Source organism: Neofelis nebulosa, chromosome 7 (genome assembly GCF_028018385.1).
Source record: "Neofelis nebulosa isolate mNeoNeb1 chromosome 7, mNeoNeb1.pri, whole genome shotgun sequence".
Lineage (NCBI taxonomy): Eukaryota > Metazoa > Chordata > Mammalia > Carnivora > Felidae > Neofelis > Neofelis nebulosa.
Window position 1 is genome coordinate 105,378,330 of NC_080788.1, and position 17,334 is coordinate 105,395,663.

Here is a 17,334-nt window from a genome sequence, read left to right on the forward strand (position 1 = left end):
AAGAGTTTGGAAAACTTGTGTGCCTAAAAGTAAGAAAGTGCTTTAAAAATGATGGCAACATATCAAAAGGGCATAGGAGCCAATGTGAAAGGGCTCCCAGTGCCCAAACATAGGACAATTTGAGATGCAAAATAAGTAACAGATTATAACCTATTGACTAGACAACCATGGGTGTGCCTGGATGGCTGAGATGGTTGACATCCGACTTCGGCTCAGGTCGTGATCTTGCAGTTCAGGAGTTTGAGCTCCGCATAGGGCTCACTGCTGTCAGCCTGTCAGCATAGAGCCTGCTTTGGATCCTCTGTTCCTCCCTCCTTCTCTGCCCCTCCCCTGCTCATGCTCTCTCAAAAGATAAATAAAACATTTAAAAAAGAAAAAAGAAAACCATGAATTCACACTGACATTAATAAAGTGAAGATTTGATTAGGTGCAGGATATATACATAGCTTCAACTATTTTCCCAAAAAATATTTACAAAGAAAAACCCAGTAACCTTACAGTGGAAAAGCATGATAGGTAAGCAAGAGATCAAAATCAAAATGAACATCATCAGAAATGGGGCAAAATGAAATTGTGCACTATCTGACAGAATTGGTTCAGTAATATTCCTGCAAAAGAAATGCAACTAGAATCTAATCACAAGGAAACAGATAAATCCAAATTTAGGGACATTTTACAAAATAATTGGCTTGTAATCTATGGAAATCAAGGGTAGCAAAAGTCAAGGAAAGACGGAGGAACTGCTCCAGAGCCAAAGAAATGAGAGACTCTGCAACGTTAAGACAACGTGTGACTTTGAACTGGATCTTTATAAAACATCACTGGGACAATTAGTGAAAATTGGGCAGGGTCTGAGGAAGTAATACACCAGTGCTAATTTCCTTATTTTGATGGTTGTATTGTGGTTATATGGAAGAATTCTTTCTTTTTGGAAACGTAAAAGTACTGGAGGGTGATGGGGCACCATGACAGCAGCTTACTCTCAAAGCAGAAACATTTTATTTGTACAGTATTTACAACCTTTCTGTAAGTTTGAGATTGTTTCAAAATTTTTTCTTTAAAAAGCAGAATGCAGAGAACTAATCAATAGATCATTCTTAAAGAGCTGATAAAGTAATTCAATGAGATATAGAACTCCAAAAAACATAATTTTAATTATGATGAACTTTGTCCAATTCCTGTGTCTGCTGTGCACATACAGGTTCTTCAAAAACGGTTTTAGTTTTGTCATTAATTGACCCAGAAATTTTTTTCACATGACTTTCAGAATCGTACACACACACACACACACACACACACACACACACACTCACTCCTATTAGGGTGGTGATAATGTTCGTAAGTGCCGTTCAGTAGAGAAAAACAATGTGAGTTCTTTTTTTTTTTTTTAAATCAAACAAAAATGTAGGTATTACTATAAAAATAACTTCTCCCCCTTGTGGCAAAAAATGAAAATACATTTTACTGAAGAATCCTAATATAGAGGCACTTAGTATTACTCCTTCTAAAGTATTTTCACATAAACTCATGTGATCCTCTAAATAGCACACAGCATTTGCAAACAATATACTTAGAGGTAGTTTCACAGTTCTCTTAGGTCAGCAGTGTCTAGATTCTGTGTGGATACTATTCTCTATAGCAAAAAGCTGCAGGTTTGATAAAACTGCCACAACAAAATACTACAGTTCAAAGGAACCAAATCTACCCACAGTATAAAGATTAATATGATAGGCAGATAAAAAGGGATGGTTTCACTTAAAGGTACCTGCCTGTTTAAGATTACAGGGGCACCAAGAAGGCTTCCTACCTCTCAAAGTTTAATCCAAAAATTTTGAAAATCCACCATTTGAGATTAATTCCTCAGAGGTGGTTCCATCCAATCTGCAGACTTAGAGTATTAATACGAAGATACGCTGGAAGGGATAAGACATTTTCCTTCATTTAAGATTGCTAATAGTTAAAATAAAAGGAAGTCATTCATCTGAGCTATAAATAAATGAAACTTACTCATTCCAGATTCCTACACCTATTCTTAACCTTCCACACTTCTTCCAATTAAGTCACCAGTCACTGATAATTCTGTTTTACTGACCTTCCAGTGATTATAAATTTAAGTGGTTTTTCAAAGTAAACTTAATTCCAGTTTCAGACTTTTAAATTAAAAGTGGCTCAGTTGGATACTGTTTCTTCAACATAGTAATATAAATATTAGTATCCTGGCTAAAATGAATTATTGACAATTTTAATACATGTTGCACAGTACATATTAATATAGAAAAATACATGTTATCAGCAGCATAATGTTGACCATGTTCTAATCCATTCCACCTGCTCAAATATTAGTGCAAATAATTATATATTTGTAATGCATCACTGCTGTCTAGCACAAATCTATGCCTTCTGAATAAATGACTTTCCTCTGAGGTTGTTTGCTGTTTGGAGTATGATGTGATATATTCATATTTAAATTGGCTTTGTACGGTGAGGCAGACTGCAACCATCTAAAAACACTCAAAAAATGAACAAGTATGGTTAATTACTTTTCTCTCCTGCCACAAGTGATATTCATCTCAAGAACTGAAGTTTACTGTTATCACCCAAATATTAGTGTTAAAGTATACAGGGCCAAATATTCAAAAATATCAATCTTGTTAAAGCCCAGAGTTATCAGCCTAACTGCTCCAAATCACCAATTAAAATTCTCACACTCTAACATGTCAGGTTTCTCTCTCATATACACTTGAGGAGTTGTTTCCTCCCTAAATTTGGAAAGAGAAAGGACTGACCAGTGGTAAGAATAAAAGTTAAGAGTCTTAACTCTTAAAAGATTAAACATGCATGTTTCCCCCTATATTTTCACTCCAGCATTAGCCATTTAAAAACTACCAAATGCATTAAATAATTAACACAATTGGCAAACGTATGACATTAAAATAGTCTGTGTTTGAAGGTAGAAATACTGATTTGCCCATATTTTCCAAGGTAGAGTTGTGATTTACTCCTAGGTTATAAAACACTTGGACTCTTTCTTCTGTAAAAGTTAAGCAGATATAGTACTGTAATTGTGTAAAATACTACTACAGAGAACTTTTTGAAAGATTTCTATTAAGTACAAACTTAATATTAAATTAAAATTTCATGACCACTTATAAAATTTTAAAAACCAAATTTAAAAAGTATGACCACACATTGGGAACATTAAAAAATCCAACAGTAAATGAAATACTGATCCTGTGTATCAACTTCATAGCCTAAACACTACAGTGGGAAACAAACATTGAATGAGAAGGAAATTAGACTAAGGAAAACTAATGAGTCTATCAAAATAAAAGACCTATTTAATGTTACATAAGGAGAATAGTGCACAGAACATCAAGAGTGAGTGAGAAAGATTTAGGTTTCAATCTGAGCCTTTTATTACCTACAGACCTTTAGCAGGTCTACTTTATGTTTTTTGTGGCTTAGATGTTTCACCTGTCAAATGGAGATAATACTACCCAACTCTTAAGGCTGTTTTGGAATCAAATGAGATCATGTGTACAAATGATTAGCATAGTGCATTGAATTTGAACCAATAAATGTAGCTAGAATTATCTTTATTATGCATCAATATTTAAAAATTGTTGTTTTACTTTATGTAGAATTATTTACTCTAACAATATAAACTGGTCTTTTCCTCCAAAGCACATAACGTATTTCAGGACCGAGTTTCTCAAGCGGAGAGAAGTACTACCGAATTGAGTATAGTGAAATTAACTGGATGAAAGCTTAAAGTGCTTTTGATATCAAATTCTCCAATAGAAATCAGGAGAATTCAGTACACTTCTAGAAAGTACCTCACACTTCTGAGTCAATGAATAGTGTGTGGGTAATATGAAACCTACTTTTGTATTGATAAAAAAAAAGTTAAATCCCAGATTTGAGCTTTTTAAGTTAATAACAAATTATGCACAGAGTGAACCTTGCTGACTCTCACATAACAGTTGTTCAAGCATGTTTTAGGCACTACCTTATAAACATGACCACCTTAAAAGGTTTTGTGGCATTTTAGGAACCAAAATCTCTTTATCTGGATACCTGTAAATATTCACCATCTTAGATGAGAAAAAGGCATTTTAAGGAAGCAGTACATTCTCCACTTTGAATCAATCTAATAATAAAATTATTTCACTGTAAGCCAGAAGGCTGATGTTCAGATAGTGAAAATTTAAAGTGAAAGAGGAAAGAAAATCATCTAAATATATCATAAGTTAATGTATTTAGCAGTTCTTTTTTAAAAAAGGAAGGTGCTAGGTACTTGCAACCATGGAGATGCTCAAAATGAGGCTAATACTTGTCTTGAAATAGTCAATGAGTCATCTGTCTAAAGATTCATTCAACTGTTATTTTATAATTCTTCATAAGGACTATTCATCTACTGTGGTCGACTGTCATTTTCAATACCATAACTTATAGAGGCTAAAACCTGTGTCCTGTATTTTAACATAATATACTTAAGTTTCAGAAAAATAATTTGCAGTGTTTTGGAGCATATTTTCCACTTCAAAACATTACATAGATATTGTCTGTTAGCTCCTGTAGAAATGCAGAAAACTGTTAAGGATTCTCTTTAATCAAATGTTGTCTAATGTTACTAATATACAAAGTTCCATTATTGCTACTTAAAATTTTATCATGTGCATTTGAAAAACATCTTACTTATTGATCATCTTTTTTGAGTCATAAATTGTGGGCAAAATTTTATAGTGGTCATAAATATAAAAAATGCTTTAAAAATTGGAATAAAAAGAATGCAAGGAATGCACAGGGCTTTATAGAACAAAATTTTTTAAAGAAAGATAATCAGTTAAATTTCTAATCTTAGAAAAAAAAAGTATTTTTCTTCTAAAAAAAAAAAGGAGGTGAGAAGACCTATAAAAAATAAGGAACATCTTAAAAACTTAAATAGCAATAATTTAGAAAATTAAGTATGGATATCCTTAAGATGTAAAAAATGGAGTGAAATAAAAAAACAATTGCAGGGAATTTGTTTATTAAGCATTAATGTTAACACTTCTAAATTAAGTATTCACTTATGAGTTTTCTTTGTCACTGCCTTGGTCAATGGACATAATGGAAAATATTGCACAAAATTCAAGCATGGAAATAATAATTAACAAAATATTTAAGCAACATGTTTATGTTTCACATTTAAAAAAATTAATCCAAACAAAATAATTTGAAGCACTTCTCTGATTTGGAAGTCTTAAAATGTTCTCTCGTGTTTTATTTAAGATTTTGTTTTCTCTTTCTTTTTTTTTTTTTTTTTTTTTTTTTTTTACAAATTGACACTGTACAAAGAGTTCAAATGGCCAGTAAAACTACTGCTTTAAAATTGTTGGCTTTAAGTAACAGAGGTATAATTTGAATTCACATCAGAGCTTTCTAAAATGGCAATAGTACAAGCATGTGACTTTCTCTAGTATCCAAAATCTGTTCTGGCTCTCCCCTTGGCTAGGGAATAGAAAACTAGACAGCCTTCTAAAGCTGCCACAATTTTCTAAAATGCTTTGATAAAAGTTGGCATACTTTGTTTCTTTTGCTTACCTTGATAACACTGGGCTAAACAGAAAATTAAGAAAATTCAGTCAATAGTAACTTAAACAGTAGGTAGTGCTGGATCTGGAAGTTTTGGTAAGATTGATGACTATTCAGAAACATAGTCTTAAAAGAAAAGTAGTTTGCCAAAATTAGGCCAAAAAGCCTACATTAAAGGAAAAAAAATGCCAAGAATGAGCTGAACATTAAAGTTTATCTGTTCTTAGAAGATTGCGAACAACACAAAGGGAACTGAAATACTACACACAGATAAGAATGAATTCTTGCAGAGCAAGTTTAGAGAGATTGTAGAGTAAATAGCCTTGCTAAATTTCCACTTGACGTTTAAAATTTTATAAGTGATTTATTATGTCACCATATTAAGCCAATTCAGTTAACTCCATTCAAGAATTGCTTCAGAAATGCCTTGAAAAAGATAATGACAGAAACTATAGATCTGAAAAGCAATCAGTCTTCACAAAGCTTGTCTCCAGACTTAGAATATATAATGCTATCTATCAATTACTGATTCCCCTTAAAATAGATGATCAATGTTCAGCCATCCCATCTTATTCCAGTTTAGTATTAAGAAAGTAATCTTAAAGGGCTGCATTGTTGCTAAACACTGTCAATATTTCTCATATTCACCATTTAGACTATACCTCAACTTTACTTCCCTTATAATATTAAAATAATGAATAAATATGGTCCTTCAGTTAAGGTCCTCCACCTTACCTTAAGTGAAATATAAAATAAGGTAGACTTATTAATTTCTTGCTAGCATTGGCTTAAAATCTGTTTATGAAATAAGAAATAGTAAACTTTAAGTTTTTTTACCCAGAAAGCAGATGTATTCTGATCCACTCCTAATATCTACATAAAACATTTCATCATATTAGTTCAGTTTATAACATTTTTCTTGGAATACTATTGTTGTACCTCAGGGAAAAATCCAATTAACCAACTACAGAAATTATGCTCAGTTGTTAACCTTTTGAAAGAGGCAAAAGTTCTCTAAGAAAACCTAAAATAACAATTGGTTAACAATTACCAAGTGCTGAAAAGGTCATTAAAAATTGGTAAATAATAAATGCAGTTTTGCTGTATTTTACCATCAATGAAAAATAGGATGGTGAAACTTCCCAATGGAATATGTCAAAGAACATGAACTGGAACAGTGATAACATCTCATTTGTCTTCTGACACCAGCATTTTCCAGGATGAAAAGAGTGACACGTAGGTTCACATAATGTGAAATTTAGAATTTGAAATTTGTTGAGTTCAAGAATGGAATTAAAATTTAACTTAAGGGGAAAAAAGCAAAATATGGCTGCGTAGTGTCCAAATTTCAAATAAAATCTCAAGGGTAAGTATGGCTGCTGTTTTTCCAAACAGTCATTTTTCCATAAAATGTTGGCTGTGTCATAAGAAATCTCCTGTGCTTTCTGTCAACCAAGACCTGCTGAAGTACAACATGTTTCCCTTGTAAATTCAACCTCAGCTGAAATGTCGAGCAAGGCGGGCAGATCTATAGTCAGCACGAAGTTGTACGAAGGAGTGAAGAATGTTTTTGTCCAGATTAGCAAGTTGTTCTCCTGAGCAGACTTGCTTTAAATTATCTGGGGCGACTACCAGAAGATTGCAAAGTGCATGCAGAGTATCAAAAAGCTGTAATACCAGTGGGATCTGAATTAAGGAAAAAAAAAAAAACAGCATTGAAACAAAACGATTTCTAGTTTTACAATTAGTTTTTAATCTTTCTCACTTATTTACTGTTATTCAGGAGTTACTAATGTGGGAGAGGTTCAATATATTAAAAAATTTTTAAAGCTTCAGAAAGTATTAAAACTCAAATATTTCAGACATTACAAAAACGTGGTATAATCTTTTTGAAAAGATATATAGTATGCCAGTTTTCTTCAATAGTTAACAATCATTTATACTTCTGTGGATTAGAATTAGTTATCATTAATTTAGCACTTTTCTTAAATAATTTAAACCTTAAGGAAAACTGATTTCAGAGAGATGTACATGAAGAAAGAACATATTTTCCTGATGTGTGATATATACAGCTTTAGTTATGAAAGTCAACAATGTCATTTGAATTGTGGAACTGAAATATGGCCTTGTCTAAAATAAAGCACAAAGCAAAAATGTGTTAATACTGAAAATATGATTGGAACAACACTTTTCCAGTTAGAAAATGTTAGATCTGTCTCGCTACAATATCAACAAGTTGTAAACTTTTCAGTAATGACAGTAAGTCAGCATGCATTCTTAACGGTCTGACTTATGTTCCTGAGCCTACTTACAAGCTTCAGATTTGTGAATACGTACCTTGAAGTCTTTGGCACACTTCCTATATTCAGCTACATCACAAATTGCTAACATGCCACCCATACAACTGTAGGAATATTGTTGAAGATGCTCATAAATAAGTCGATGAAAACGTACGCCAAGTTCCATCAAAACTGTATCCACATTCTTCCCATCCATGGAATTTTTAATCTTTTCCACTTGCTTTCTCACGTAAGCACAGACTTTAACACAGGCCTGTAAAATTTTTTCTACACTTATTACATAGAAATGGATATCAACTTAGATGAGGAGAAAATACATATAGTGTCTCACTGACTTCTAAGTATAAAAGAAAATAACTTAGAGCACAGTAAGATGCACCAATGAAAATGTTAATGAAATTATTAAGCAAAGCAGATATTCTTACTAGTATATTGAATCATTTTACTCACATTAGTATATTGAATCAAAACATTGTTTTCATCTTCTGGCTTAAAATCTGTTTTCTTTTGTTCTGCAGCCAAGATATGCTTCATCTGTCCAATCATACAATTTAACGTCCTAGAGAATTGAGAACACCATATATTTGATCCCTTTATTTAAAAAATGTTTGTTTATTTTTGAGAGAGAGAGAGAAAGAGACAGTGTGAGCTGGAGAGGGGCAGAGAGAGAGGGAGACACAGAATCTGAAGCAGGCTCCGGGCTCTGAGCTGTCAGCACAGAGCTTGACGTGGGACTCGAACTCAAGAACTGTGAGCTCATGACCTGAGCCGAAGTCAGATACTAAACCAACTGAGCCACCCAGGAGCCCCTTGATCCCTTTATTTTATATTCACTTTATATTATTTATACTAAATTGAAATTATTTAATTTCATGGCTCTGTAAAATTATTTACTGTTGGTAGACTTCAGATTTTAGAAAAAATAAATTCTAGGTCTTGCTATCAATGAACTCTGGTTTTATTTAGATTCCTGCTCTTGCCCAATACTTTATTTAAGGTAATATTAAAGATCTTAGAAATCTGTCACTAATTTATTTCCTTAACAATTATATACAGAGAATGGTTAGCAAGAGGGGAAGATAGAGGGTTTAAGACGAATGGCCAACATTTGGAAGAAGACGTGAGAAGCATATGAGTTTACACTCTAAGGACAAGCAGTAGGCTGAACAAGTGGTACTAAAGACCCAGTTGAGAAATGAGAGCATGGGTTTGTAGTGGTACCAATAACATTTGAGTTATGTGATATTCTCCAACAGCAGTCACCCAGTTATGGTAATAAAAGAGACTGCACTGATCCAAAACTTAGGATCTGTAAGATAGTTATAGTTAATGGAAATATATTTTAGGGGAATTAGAAGGGACTAATTCAAGAGCTGGCTCAAGCAACCTAAGCATAAAAATAAAGTAAAGCTAGGAAAAGGGTAATTGGCAAACGATTAATAAATTAAGGGCCAGAGCTCCTGCTGAGGTCAGAAAGCAGGTTGTGGAGTTGGAAGAACAAGAGGTTACGAGCAATGAGTGGGATATTCAAGTTTGAGGTTTTTGTTACCAATGATAACAAGGTCTAGCAGGATATGAGAGTAGGTAGCTAAAGTGAAGATGATCAAGAAAATGAACGGGTCAGACACAAGGAAGTGGAAATAACCTACACTAAGGTTAAAAGAAAAACTGTGAGCCTGTTGCCCAAATTCTCAATAAATACAGGGGACTAACATAAATGACTGAGAGACAACAGCAATAAGAAAAGATGATGTGAGCTTCAAAGGCAAAGAGGTTCTGACCTAATACCCACAGGTGGACACTGGTCTGAAAATACCAGAAGGGATCAGGTGGATGCTCTGCTTCCCTCTTTTACCCATTATCCATGGAAAATGGGTAAAAAAAATTAGAAGTTCACATTCATGAGACCACTACAGATCACTGTGCTTTCAATTGGTCAACTAGTACAAAGACTTTGAGACCAAAGCTTAAAAAAATTTTTTAATATTTATTTATTTTTGAGAGACAAAGCACAAGTGGGGAGGGGCAGAGAGAGAAGGAGACAGAATCCAAAGCAGGCTCCAGGCTCTGAGTTTGTCAGCCAGAGCCCGATGCGGGGCCCGAACTCACAAACCGTGAGATCATACCTGAGCTGAAGTCAGAAGCTCAACTGACTAAGCCACCCAGGCGCCCAAGACTAAAGCTTATATAGAAAGATATTAAGAAGATGCCTAACAAATACATCTTTCCTGTACCTCTGAAAGCTTAATGTATCCAACCTCCCCACGTCCCAAATATGATTTTTAGGTATTCTGAGGCAAACCAAGAAGAAACAAATTAAGTTAATATGAGGGATTTAGGATAGGAAAATACACACTTCTTGAAGGGATGATTATAATGTATATAAACATATTACATTACGTGAAATACTGTGTATGTATAATCTCCTGTTGTCCTGACTGAAAGCAAAAGGTAGAGGCCAGTTTTTAGGATTATTCTAAGCATATAATCAGTAAATTAAGCTCAGTAATTAATTCTATAACATGCCCTTTTCCCAGTTTTATTCTTTAACTTTATTTTTCTTCCCCTCATTATCATATACTCTACGATATATTGATCTTAGTGAAAAGGTAATTGGGAGATGACCTGCAAATTTGATACTACTAATAAAGTAAAAATTATTTACTTTTTCACAAATTAGAGTGAATTCCAGGCTATCCTTGTAACAGCACTGTTAACTAACTTGCACTCAAATATGCTTTGTTGAATAAAGAGAAAGGAACAGAATTACAATATATAAAGAAGATATGCCCAAACCTAGTAGCAAGGGCTTTAACATTTGAATCCTAGCTCTACCACTACTAACTGTGCAATCTTGAGCAAATACTTTATTTCTTTAAGCCTCCATTTCCTCATTTGTAAAACAGAAATAGTATTTTCTACCTAATAAATAACACAAGTGAAGGTCCTTAACACTGTGCCTGGCACACAGCAAAAGCCTGATAAATGGTAACTGTCATCATCATTAGTAAGTATAAGACCACCACATCATCTCAAGAAAAGAGACCCACTGCTCTATACCGTAAACAGATAATTAACTACAAAAACGGTTACAAAAATTTTTGAACACAGAGTTTGCATTCACTTAATGAAATTTACTTACAGAAAATTAGCATATTTATTTAAAACATTTCAGACATAACCCTGAAAATTCTAAATGAAAATAAAATCCTCTATGTTACATACCATTTTTAAGGAGTTCTGAAAGAGTAGGAGAAAGGAGGAGGAGGAGAAAACGGTGGCTTCCAAGAATAGTTTTCAACTGAATCTAGTTTAAAAGAATCTAAACATACTAAAAACCATTTTCATGCTGCATTTATAATAGTGTTTTTACAAAAATTTTAAAATTTTTAAAAAAATATTTATTTTTGAGAGAGAGACAGAGTGTGAGGCAGGGGAGGGGTAGAGAGAGAAGGAGACACAGAATCGGAAGCAGGCTCCAGGCTCCGAGCTGTCAGCACGGAGCCCGATGTGGGGCTCGAACTCTCGAACCATGAGCTCACGACCTGAGCCGAAGTCGGACACTTAACCGACTGAGCCACCCAGGCGCCCCCTAGTGTTTTTACAATTTAAAAAATATAAGAGGCAAGGGGGGGGTGCCTGGCTGGCTCAGGGGGTGGAGCATGTGGCTTTTGGAGGACTGAGAGTCCAAAGCCCACGCGGCGGTGTGGATTTTAAAATAAAATCTTTAGAGGCACCTGGGTAGCTTAGTTGGTTAAGCATCTGACTTCAGCTCAGGTCATGATCTCATGGTTCATGATTCGAGCCCTGCATCAGACTCTCTACTGTCAGCACAGAGCCTGCTTCCAATCCGGTCTCCCTTTTCTCTGCCCCTCCCCTACCTCGCACATGGTCTCTCTCAAAAATAAACATTTAAAAAAATAATAACATAAAATCTTAAAAAAAAAAACTAAAAATAAAACTAACAACTTGCCTATCAATGCCAGTATCCAATTTCATCTCCATTTGTTCAATTATTTCTTTTTTCTTCTGAAGGCATTCAGATAACTTAGGAGAAGAGCTATTCAATGTTTAAAAGGAAAAAAAATCACATTAGTAGCCTTATAACTCTGAAAGTTTTTCATATGCATATGTATATTGTTATAAAAATTTATAAATACACAAACATACATATATATTATTTTAATTTGCCTGCAAATCCAAGAAGCACGTAAGTAGTAACTACAGTGCCCAATTCAAACTAGGAAATTATGCAGTATTACTATGCCTAATAGTCACACTAGGAAAAATTAACCATTTAGAAGAGAAGGAAGAGGAAGATTTAGATTCATTACTTTTTTTTTTTAATATATGAAATTTATTGTCAAATTGGTTTCCATACAAAACCCAGTGCTCATCCCAAAAGATGCCCTCTTCAATACCCATCACCCACCCACCCCCTCCACCCCCCATCAGCCCTCAGTTTGTTCTCAGTTTTTAAGAGTCTCTTATGCTTTGGCTCTCTCCCACTCTAACCTCTCTTTTTTTGGATTCATTACTTTCATCTCAGAGAAGATATCCCTCAAGAATATAAATATATGTGATTTTGAAATTTTGGGATTGTTTTGTTTTCTTCTTGTTTTGTTGTTTTGTGTTTGTTTCCTTTTTAATTAAATAACAGTAAAAAATAAAAAAATAAAAAACAAAAAATCCATTGGATATCTTAAGAATATAATCAATTATACTAATTAAAGTTTGGAGACTACAGCCAATCCAGTTGATTTAGCTTTCCTACACTAAAAAATAATTTTGACAATCATATTTGCCTTCTGAATGCCACCTAAATGTCAAAAACACACAAAATATTAAGGAATATGCAACTCTAATAGTTATGTGGATTCTTTGCTATGTGGCATTACAGTTCTTAAATTAGTACATTTCCTTTCAAAGTGTGATTTAGGGATTACAAGTGATCTTATCTTTAAGACTGTTTCTAGACTAATTTTTTGGCATATCAATGTTTACAATAAAATGTTTAAAATATTATCTTTTATATATTGTTCATCTTGTAATAGTACACATATAATTTTATAAGGCATGTTCACATATACTCCACCTTATTTATTAATCCTCACATGCTTGACAAGTTCACATAAACTGATAGGAAAATATAAACCAAACCTTATTTAATGTCGTATATTAAAATCTGTCCTATTAATCTCATGAAATTTTTGTTGTAAGTCTTTATATGTAGAGAACATTATAATATTCACTGACATACCAACAAAAATCAATTTGACTAACCTTATTAGTGGCATAAGGTGATCATTAAACTGCTTGTCAAAAAGATGAAAAATAGTATTGGCCTGTTGCACAACATCCAAAAAATAGAGATTTGCATTCCTAGAATCTGAAGAAGGAATTCCTAAAATTGGAAGGCATGTATGTATTAGAATCACACTTGAAGAAATTCATCTTGCTAACTGAAAAAATGAATGTGATATTATGAATAAAAGCAACTGCTATTTTAATAAATCAGCAATGATTTTTGTGGACAGAAAAGTAAAATTAAGCTTAATAATAAAATTAATCCAAAGTTTTTACACGCAAAGTTTCACCATCTACTCAGTTTTCATTATTTGCTGAGATAAACAAAAAATACATCGATAAATGAATCATCTTGGTCTATATCTTTTCTTTCCTACTCTCTCATGCCCAGTGGTTCACATGAGCCATGAACCACTTCCACCATTTTTCTTATAACAAGGCCTCATTATCTCAGTTAAAATAATTTTTTTGTTACTTTCCTGGGTTCAAATCACTTTATCTTTTCTGTTAATATATTGTTGCCAGAGTAATATATTTAAATTTACACATTTCACTCATCTTGCTCTCTATTATTTCTTCAAAAATATTCAAAGTCTCCTTGCTGTCTACAAAAAAATTCTTGATTTTTCAGCATGCTATTCAGGTGACTCCACATGCTGACTCCAAAAAAGAGAGCTGACCTCTCCAGATTTCAGATTCATCTTTTTTGTAAAAGAGCAATAGATAAACTCTAAGATACATTCTAACCTTAGATGTCTATGTTTCTAGCGAAAACTAAGAAGCATAATGGGCTAAGGAAAATATTCATACATGAGGAAATAAAAGTTTAATACCTAGAATTCTTTACGGGATGATGATTTTTTTTCAAAGTTTTAAAAATGAAAACAAAAGGGGTGCCTGGGTGGCTCAGTTGGTTAAGCGTCCGACTCTTGATTTTGCCTAAGGTCATGATCTCATGGTTGTGAGACAGAGCCCTGCGTTGGCTGCATGGAGCCTGCTTACGATTCTTTCTCTTCCTCTCCCTTTGCCCTTCCCCCACCTGTGCACATGCTTGCACACGCTCTCCCTCTTTCTCAAAAAAAAAAAAAAAAAAAAAGAAGATACGATAAAATCACCAAATAGTAAGAAAACTAAAGACTCCAACACAAACTTAGAAAGAAAATTAAGTCAGTACACATGTAGAAAATACCAATCCTTATTATTAATGGAAGATACAAAAATTAAGGTAGTATTTATGTGTGTTTTCAACCATTAAATTAAAGGTTTTTAAAGAATATCCAGAGGCACCTGGGTGGCTCAGTGGTTGAGCGTCTCTCGATTTCATCTCACATCATAAACCAGCAGTATGGGACTGAGACCTGCCTCAGGCTCTGTCCTGAGCATGCAGCCTGCTTAAGATTCTCTCTTCCTCTGCCCCTCTCCCTCACTCATGCATGCGCTCTCTCTACATAATTAAAAAAAAAAAATTCCCTTTATTCTAAAAAATATTCAACACTATGCAAAGAATTAGTACAATCATAAAGGTCAGTAACAGTGTAAATTACTGCAAAAAAAAAAAAAACCCTTTTGCAAAACTGTATATGTATAGAAAATTTGAAATTGGTAACACACTTTGTGTGTGTGTGTTTTTGTAAGTAAACTCTGCCCTCAACGTGGGCTTGAACTCATAATTCAGAGATCAAGAGTCACATGCCCTACCAACTGAGCCAGCCAGGGGCCCCAGGTACCACACTCTGAACTGCTAATTTCACTTCTGGGATTTCATACGAAGAAAATAATTCAAAATAAGGAAAACACTCTAAGCTCTACAATGTTCACTGCAGCATTATTTATATTACTGAAAAGATTCAAGATATCTAGAAATAGGGGATAGTTAAGTTTATTTAACTTTATTATATATATGCATGACAGAATTTTATTCTATCATTAGAAATAACAGCAGTAAATACTAACTAAATGGCTGCATGGAAGAAAGTTTATGAATATAAGAAACATTCTCACCCCTAAGCCCTTCCAAATTGTGAATACATACAACTATTAAAATGAAGGTGCTAGATTTCCATATGAGCTTAATAACAGATCCTTCATACAATATGGATTCAAATTCATGTTATCTTTTTTCATTATCTTCTTTAATCTTCATACCTTTGAGGTATTATTACCCAATACAAATTGCCACATTAAGTCATTTGCAAATGGCAAATGTTAAATACTCGATGTCAAGATCTGCTGTAATTAGGGCACCTGGCTGGCTCAGTTGGAACAAAGCATGTGACTCTAGATCTTGGGGTCGTGAGTTTGAACCCTACGTTGGGTGTAGAGATTATTTAAGAAAATGAATAAATTAAAAAAAAAAAAAAGAGTCTGCTGTACTTAAGTTAAAAAAAGAGCAGGCTACAAATGTTTATCTACATCATGAGAGCAAATAAAAAATTGGGTAAGAATAAACCACAAGGTTACTGAATTATGGGTGAGTATGCTTCAATGTTAAAAACTTTATGAAATGATGTGACATACAGTCAATAAACATTTTTGAGCATCTACTATGTGCTTTCTAGGTGCCAGACAATAATGGTGAATAAGAAAGATTAAGATTCCTAGCCACAAGAGCTTACATGCTGTTCTCTTAAAATACTGTCTCCAAATTCTCAATTCACTCCTTCACTTCATTCAGCTCTCTGGATCATGTCTCCTCAGACAGGCAGTCTCTGACCATCCTTCCTCCAAAAAAAAAAAACAAAAAAAAAAAAACAAAAAAAAAAACAACCCTCTGTTCCTGAATTTCCCATCCCAATTTCCCAACACTTCTCATTAACTCTTACTCAATTTTACATTGCACTTTCTAGTCATTTGTCTATCCTTTCCCTGAGATTGAAAGCTCCATGAGTGCAGGAGTAGGCACTTAAAAGGTATGTGTTGAGTTAATGAATTCTGGTTAGCGGAGGCAGATGTTAACAGATGAAAATTTCATTGCAAGAAGTGCTATGAAAAACATTAATTCAGTGATGAAATAATGAGTTACTGGACTGGGAGAGGTGGGCTACATTGGCTAGTGTGATCAGCAAAGGACTCTTTGAGAAGTTGACCTCTTAGTTGAGATCAGAGGTTGAAAAGCCAGGCATTGAAGAGCTGAAGGAAAAGGATTTGAGGGACAGGGAAACACGAAGCGCAACAAGCCTGAGTGAGAAAAAAGAATGAAGGCCAGAGCGGCTGAGATAGTGAGAGGAAGTGCAATAGGAGATGTGGATGAATACAGAAGAGGAGGACAGATCAAAAGCCATGCTTTTGTGAAGTCTGTTATTATTTTCCCCCTAAAAGTAACAGGAAGTTACTAACGGGTCTTTTTTTTTTTTTTTTTTTAATTTTTTTTTCAACGTTTTTTATTTATTTTTGGGACAGAGAGAGACAGAGCATGAACGGGGGAGGGGCAGAGAGAGAGGGAGACACAGAATCGGAAACAGGCTCCAGGCTCCGAGCCATCAGCCCAGAGCCTGACGCGGGGCTCGAACTCACGGACTGCGAGATCGTGACCTGGCTGAAGTCGGACGCTTAACCGACTGCGCCACCCAGGCGCCCCACTAACGGGTCTTAAACAAAGAAATAATAATCAAACTGACTATTATGTGGAGTCAGTACTGTGCAGAAGTGAGAATGTACACAGAAAGGTCAGTTAGGAGTAGACAGAGATGATGGTATGTATGTATGTATGTATGTATGTATGTATGTATGTATTTTAAATGTTTTATTTATTTTTGAGAGAGAGAGCGAGCGAGCTAGGGAGGGGCACAGAGAGAGGGAGACATGAATCTAAAGCAGGCTCCAGACTCAGAGCTGTCAGCACAGAGCCTGATGCGGGACTCGAACTCACAAACCATGAAATCATGACCTGAGCTGAAGTCAGACGCTTAACTGAGCCACCCAGGTGCCCCGAGATGATGGTATTTAAATTAGAGTGGCATCAGTAGACCTTGAGAAAAGCAGATGAATTTGAGTTATGTCTGCAAGTATACTAATGGGATTTGCTGATAGACTGGCTATCAGCATTCATGAAAAGGAAAAATTATGGCAACTCCTATGTTTGGGGCCTGAGCAACCCATAAATAGTAATACCTTTCAAACATATGGAGAAAAATGGGAGTCAAACAGATTT

At 34.4% G+C, this 17,334-nt stretch overlaps 1 protein-coding gene across 1 annotated transcript in view; it reads right to left on the minus strand.

Moving 5' to 3' along the window:
- Positions 1 to 976: 976 nt before the first annotated feature.
- EXOC5 (exocyst complex component 5) overlaps positions 977 to 17,334 on the minus strand; it is a 62,816-nt gene continuing 46,458 nt past the window's right edge. The window contains exons 14-18 of the mRNA XM_058739151.1: positions 13,161 to 13,281; positions 11,851 to 11,937; positions 8,328 to 8,436; positions 7,915 to 8,130; positions 977 to 7,263 (exon numbers count right to left, since the gene is read on the minus strand). Of these exons, the coding sequence (XP_058595134.1) occupies positions 7,075 to 7,263; positions 7,915 to 8,130; positions 8,328 to 8,436; positions 11,851 to 11,937; positions 13,161 to 13,281 (722 nt within the window). The 3' untranslated portion in view covers positions 977 to 7,074. The remainder of the gene's footprint in view (positions 7,264 to 7,914; positions 8,131 to 8,327; positions 8,437 to 11,850; positions 11,938 to 13,160; positions 13,282 to 17,334) is intronic.